The sequence below is a fragment of the Beta vulgaris genome, chromosome 3, assembly GCF_026745355.1.
Source record: "Beta vulgaris subsp. vulgaris cultivar EL10 chromosome 3, EL10.2, whole genome shotgun sequence".
NCBI lineage: Eukaryota > Viridiplantae > Streptophyta > Magnoliopsida > Caryophyllales > Amaranthaceae > Beta > Beta vulgaris.
The window spans coordinates 9,065,795-9,071,763 of record NC_079204.1 but is presented as its reverse complement, the minus strand read 5'-3'; the positions used below and the strand labels follow the sequence as shown (position 1 = coordinate 9,071,763).

General features: G+C 34.4%; 1 protein-coding gene across 4 annotated transcripts; it reads left to right on the top strand.

Moving 5' to 3' along the window:
- Window positions 1-939: 939 nt before the first annotated feature.
- LOC104906481 (ABC transporter I family member 1) lies at window positions 940-5,376 on the top strand. Of its 4 annotated transcripts, none has more exons than XM_057393560.1 (4): window positions 941-1,264; window positions 3,574-3,640; window positions 3,809-3,894; window positions 4,327-5,376. In XM_057393560.1, the coding sequence occupies exon 4, from the start codon at window positions 4,334-4,336 to the stop codon at window positions 5,021-5,023; it is 690 nt and encodes a 229-aa protein (XP_057249543.1). In that variant the 5' UTR covers window positions 941-1,264; window positions 3,574-3,640; window positions 3,809-3,894; window positions 4,327-4,333; the 3' UTR covers window positions 5,024-5,376. The 4 variants fall into 4 exon arrangements, with proteins under 4 accessions (XP_057249544.1, XP_057249542.1, XP_057249543.1 ...); XM_010695241.4 differs by having other exon boundaries at window positions 3,570-3,640; XM_057393561.1 differs by lacking the exon at window positions 3,809-3,894 and having other exon boundaries at window positions 940-1,264.
- The last annotated feature ends 593 nt before the right edge of the window (window positions 5,377-5,969 follow it).

Sequence of the window (5,969 nt, the reverse complement as noted above, 5' to 3'; positions counted from 1 at the left end):
TGGTATGTATTTAAAGAGATTTAGTTTATATAAGATGGTTATTTGAAAAAATGAACTTATAAAGTGGTTAATTTGAAAATGAACTTATATAATGGTTATCTTGAAAATGAACTCATACGGTGGTTATTTTGAAAATTGTGGGACTAAGTGTTGTTGCCCTTGACGCGGATGGTAAGGTGTGTTTCTCTGCAACTAGGCGTGTGCATGCTTTTTGGCCCCCGGAGGTTATTGAATGCAAAGTCATTTTTATGGCTGCTCGTTTAGCCAAATCCCACGGTTATGAAGATGTGATCATTGAATCGGATTTGAAAGTGGTGACCACAGGATTGACAAAAGCATCAATTTTCTTTTGAGACTTGGATGTTATACTTGGTGACATTCTTTCTATGTGCAATGCTTTTAATATTATTTCCTTTGCTCATTTTAAAAGAGATGAGAATATTGTTGCCCATAATTTTGAAAAAGTAGTGCTTTTTGAAGTTGAATAATGTTGGGTGAATCATTGTCATGGTGTTGTAATTTCCTGTGCACTTATGGACATTTATCCCTTGCTTAATGCACAACTCTTTCCCATAAAAAAATTCTTTAAAATTGTGATCTTAAAAAGTGGTAGAAATAAAAAAAAATCCTTAGTATTATAATAAATTCTTTTTTTAAAAAGTTTTTGTTAGGTATTTTTCAACAAAATGACTATTTTAATATGTCTTTCCAAACAAAAAGTTATTGTTTACCGAGATGTTTAATGTATTCCCATAGTCAACTCATGTTTAGACTAAGGGCATGTCCTCTTCGGCATAAAACAGTTGAACTGAACTGTTCAGAATTAAACTGAACTGAACTGAACTGAAATGAATAGTGATATGTGAGAGTAAAAGTATTGTATAAAGGTGAACTGAACTGAATTAAGCTTAACTGAAAATAAGTTGGTGAGAACCGGCCTTAATCAACGATGTAAAACCACCCTATTATAGACTCTTCATATGTCACCACTCACCAACGACAATAGCAACTCTCTCTCGCCGGAAAGCAGTGTCTCATCACCAAGTTACATTATCAATAACCACCACATACCACTATACCAGACTACCAGTAACATTTCTACTTCAACCCCTCTCTCTATCTCTGAGTCGCAACTCGTGACTCGGCCAATCTCACTCACCTAATCTTGACTCAGCAATACACTGTCACTTGAAAACGCGCGCAAAGTTGACGGCAATTCGACAACCACGATTATCAGTGGTGGTGGACTCGGCAGCAGCAGCAGGTCAGTTCATCGATTATCGTATCGCCGTTGCAAAATTTCTGTTTTCTTATTTTTATTTTTGGATATATTTGTTGTGACTTGTGAGTCTTGATGAACTAGAATTAGAATATGATTTTTATGCACAATTGGAATTACATTGCCGAATGTATTGATTCTTTTGGTATATAGTTTGTAGACGAAATTTATGCGTATTTATATCAATTTTAATGATGCTCACGCAAAATTGCTTAATTTGTTTCATGTTTTCATGGAGTAAACTAGTTATTAGCCCCAGGTAAGGAAAATTTTCATTTGTTAATATTATACTAAAATGATAACACTAAATATTGATTGGTCTAGTCAATAGTGGTTAAGACTTTAATATATAACCTTGAAATCGTGGGATCAAATCATCAGACCTTATACTATGCAATTTCTAGTTATTTTTAATGTATGCGGATTACATGGAGTAAAATGCTTTAGGAGGAGCGCCACGTCGCATCGTTCCTTGTTTAAGAATGTCTTTTAATATATTAGTATAGATTTATACTCTTATTTTGCTCGATAATTTAGTCCGAGTTATTGAAACTGTTACATATTGATGTTGGAACAATTGATGAAATCATTGTTGTGGAATTGATGTGATAGGAAAGTGATTTTAAGATGAATATAATATAATCTTAAATTTTCAATAATGAAGCGAATTAATGAAAGGAATTTTTCTAGTTTCTTTGCAAAACCAATGCATAATAGAATTATGCCACTAGTCAAATTGCAGAGTTGTGATGGTTGTGATTTGGTATTACATGATATGTTGAATATATTTCTTGTGGTCTTGTGTGAATTGGTTGGTGCCAACACCTAGTTAAAAATCTTGGATCCGCACTATCTAGATCTATCTTATAACGAGCTTCATGTTTTTAGATCATATTTGATATTAGGTTTTTTTTTAAAAGGTTTTTGGTTTCTTAATAAGTGTTTAATAGATACTGGTAAGGTTCTTTGACATCCTGCTCAAATCAGATAGATGTTTTTCATGATTTTCAAAATTTTGTGTAGTTCTACTCATTTCTTGGTTATGTGGTTTTTAGCGAGAGATTGTTGAACTCTTTTTGAGATTTGGTGCCGCCAGGGAGGTATCTGGAGAGTGGGGATCCATAGCAGTTCAGGTTCAGAATAGTCCTATATTATTTTCGAACTGCCTTATACCTAAAAGCATGAACTTTTAAGTCATGATCAACAGATTAATCTGATCAAATGTTATGTCCGTTACTTTTCGCTAAAATGATACTCACTTGGCTATGTTGTTACAAAGAGTTTGAAATAAAATTTGTTGTCAGATTAGGCATGGCTCTGTTAGATGAGTTGTTTGCTTTTGCCCCTCTTTTGAGATACCTTATTCTCCTGAGTCATGTTTGCTGGGTGTAGATAGTGTTTTGTGCTATAGAACCTTTTATTTCAGTCTTATTGAACTTTTAATCTACACTACTCAATTTTAATGCAAAGCCCCTTCCTGCATTCGCAAATATTTTACTTCTATGATTTCCAGTTTCCTACTCAGGTATGATAAGTCAAATATTTAACATCAAGAAATGTAACATCACAATATTGTTTTATTTTACTTGTTAAAAATGATAGGAGTGCCCTTTTCAGTGCTAGCTGACTGAAAAACATTGCTTTTGCGCAATGTCAATAGGGTCCCTTTAGATCATAATGAAGCTATTATAACCCTTTTCAGTTCAGCTAAAAATTTAGGGTTCCATACATTGAGCTTTGTGTTAGCTGGATGAAAAACACCACTTTCGTGCAACGTCAATAGACTGAATGCAATTCCATGACGCTACCATTATGTGATCGTGCACTTTATGTTGATCAAATATGGTATTGACTGAATGTTTTTAGTGATTAAATTCTCTTTTGGAACAGAAAGTTCACCAGAATACCAGTTTTTATTGTTCCAACATCAATATGTTTCGTGCACCATATTTGATCAACATAAACACCACTTTCGTGCAACGGGTTCATCACCTGTTTTTTTTTACTCTGAGCGAGACATCTCACAAATTTCTGGTTTACTTTTGACAGTCCTAAAAATAATAAGTGAAAGTTGAGTAATTGAGGTCTTGGTTATTTGCTGCATATTGTTGCTACATGTACTTTTGTTATAACAAATCAATTTAACAACATATAATGGAAGATTTCAAGTTCATAATGCAAGATGTCTGTTATGCACCTTGCTTTGATATGGAATAAATTATGTTTGTTGCAATTAAGATCAAGTGATATCTTCTGAGTTCACTAAAATATTTCTACTCTCTTGTATCAGGAAGGTCATGGTCACTAGAGAAAATTAAGGTCAAGAAAGACTATCCTACTATACAATTAAGTTCGTGGAAGGTAAATTATGCTCTTTTCTTGAATCATCCTCTCATTTTACTGAAGCTCTCGGAGTATAGCTTTATCAGGGAGTGTTCTATTGCTCTATATTACTGATGATATGTTATGGTATCTGGGATGGTATAATAAAGGCTAGGATTCCTTTTTTCACTTTGCCGTCATTTGCAGTTTTGGCCAATAATCAACTGGGTGAACAACCAGTATATGCCTTTGCAACTTTGTGTTTTGTTTCACAGCCTGGTCGCCTCATGCTGGTTAGTTACTCTTGTATTTTTTCAACTTTAGGAGTTGGATTTGCCAGTGCCTTTCAGTTTCCCTGCTCCCCCTAATCCATATCCAAATCAAAGAATATCAATCGCTCACTCTCTCCTCCCCTTCTTTTCTCTCTCAATTCTCTTATCCAATCATATCGAGACTTTGAGAATAGAGAGTGTGTGATTCATTTGCTACATTTAGATTTTCGTTGTTATATGTGTTGATTTCTCAGGGTATGTTATACATTTATGCCTTTTTTTATTAAAACAATGCACAATCAATATTTGCAAATTTTTGTGATGTAGATTTCTATCTTGAATGTTTCTGTATGTGGTGGTTATTGATAATGTAACTTGGTGATGAGACACTCCTCATTTATTTTGTTTATTGTATTCTTTATGTATCTTTTTAATTCATTCCTTTCTTTTCAGTGCATAGATGTCTCTAAGAAAACCTCCACTTCCTCGTATACTTCTTAACAATGTATCCTGCATGCGGAATGCCCAACAAATTTTGCGTCATGTGAATGTATCAGTTCATGATGGAGGTGCACTTGTGCTAACGGGAAGCAATGGTTCAGGCAAAAGCACGTTTCTGCGCATGTTAGCTGGCTTTTCAAAGCCTTCTGCTGGTGAAATCCTTTGGAATGGTCATGACATTACACAGTCAGGAGTATTCCATCAATATAAGCTTCAACTAGGATGGGTTTCTCTTAAAGATGCTATCAAAGAGAAATTTACAGTCCTGGAAAATATTCAGTGGTTTGAAGTTCTCGAAGGAAAAGAAGGGCGATCTCTACCAGCATTGGAGCTTATGGGACTTGGAAGATTAGCAAAGGAAAAGGCAAGGATGTTGTCAATGGGTCAAAGAAAAAGGGTGCAGCTTGCAAGATTGCTTGCAATTGATCGGCCTATTTGGTTGCTCGATGAGCCAAGTGTTGCTTTGGATGATGATGGGGTAAAACTATTGGAGCATATAATTGCCGAGCATCGCAAGAAGGGAGGAATTGTGATCGTTGCGACTCATCTGCCTATTGAGATTGATGATGCAATGTACTTAAGGTTACCACCTAGATTCCCAAGACGAATGACTTTGGTTGATATGCTTGATCGAAGTGACATTGCTTGATTGTGTGCGGATGGGATATCATTTTTTTTATCAACTATCCTTTTTTAAATTTAGCTCGACTTCTTTTTTCCGGGCTCACTTGTGATCATTTGCGGGCTTGGGCCAGATGAGCCAGTCGAAACCACGATTTTTTGTCCAACAAGCACGTATAAGTTTTGACTACATAAGCAACAATGGAATTGGCTTTGGTAGCTATAGTTTTTTTTTTTTTTTGAAAGTGGTAGCTATAGTTGAAGATATGAATTTTTGATGTTGCGAGTATGTTTGGGAAGTCTTATTTGGAAAGGTCTGATTTGTTACACAATGAAGAAATTCATATATTCCAATTTCATTCTAGCCATTCTACAATTAAATTTTGTCCTCTTTGCTATCCAAAGTGATATCTCCTCCGTTTTTAAATAAGCGTAAGTGTACAACGTGTGCCTTTTCCTTCTTTCTACACATTAACATGAGAAAATTGAGATCTTGTTAGTCTTGTTGGTCCCTCAATAAAAAAAAGTCTTATTCGTCCCAAAATATTCTTGACAGTTATTATGATACGTATTTTTAGATAATAAGTTGTTTGATTAGCAATTATTATTCTATTGAAAAGGTAGATATGATAAGAGTTAATAGGTAGTAAAAATAGTACTGGAGTGTAAAAAATAGTGGATCATATCCAAGAACTGGAGTGTAAAAAATATGTTAGACAGATGAAAAAGAAAAGTGTAAAGAGTATTATGGGACGGAGTGAGTATCACATTCTTACCACAGTAATATGTAGTTAAAGATGTTTATCAAAATTGTATATTAGAAACGTGTGACAGAGCAAGGGAATGTTTTCTTCGGCAAAAAACAAATGAACTGAATTGAACCGAACTGATTACAACTGAATTGAACGAAACCAAATTGATTGCAACTGAATTGAAAATAATTAAATTATAACTAATAGTAATGATGATAAATA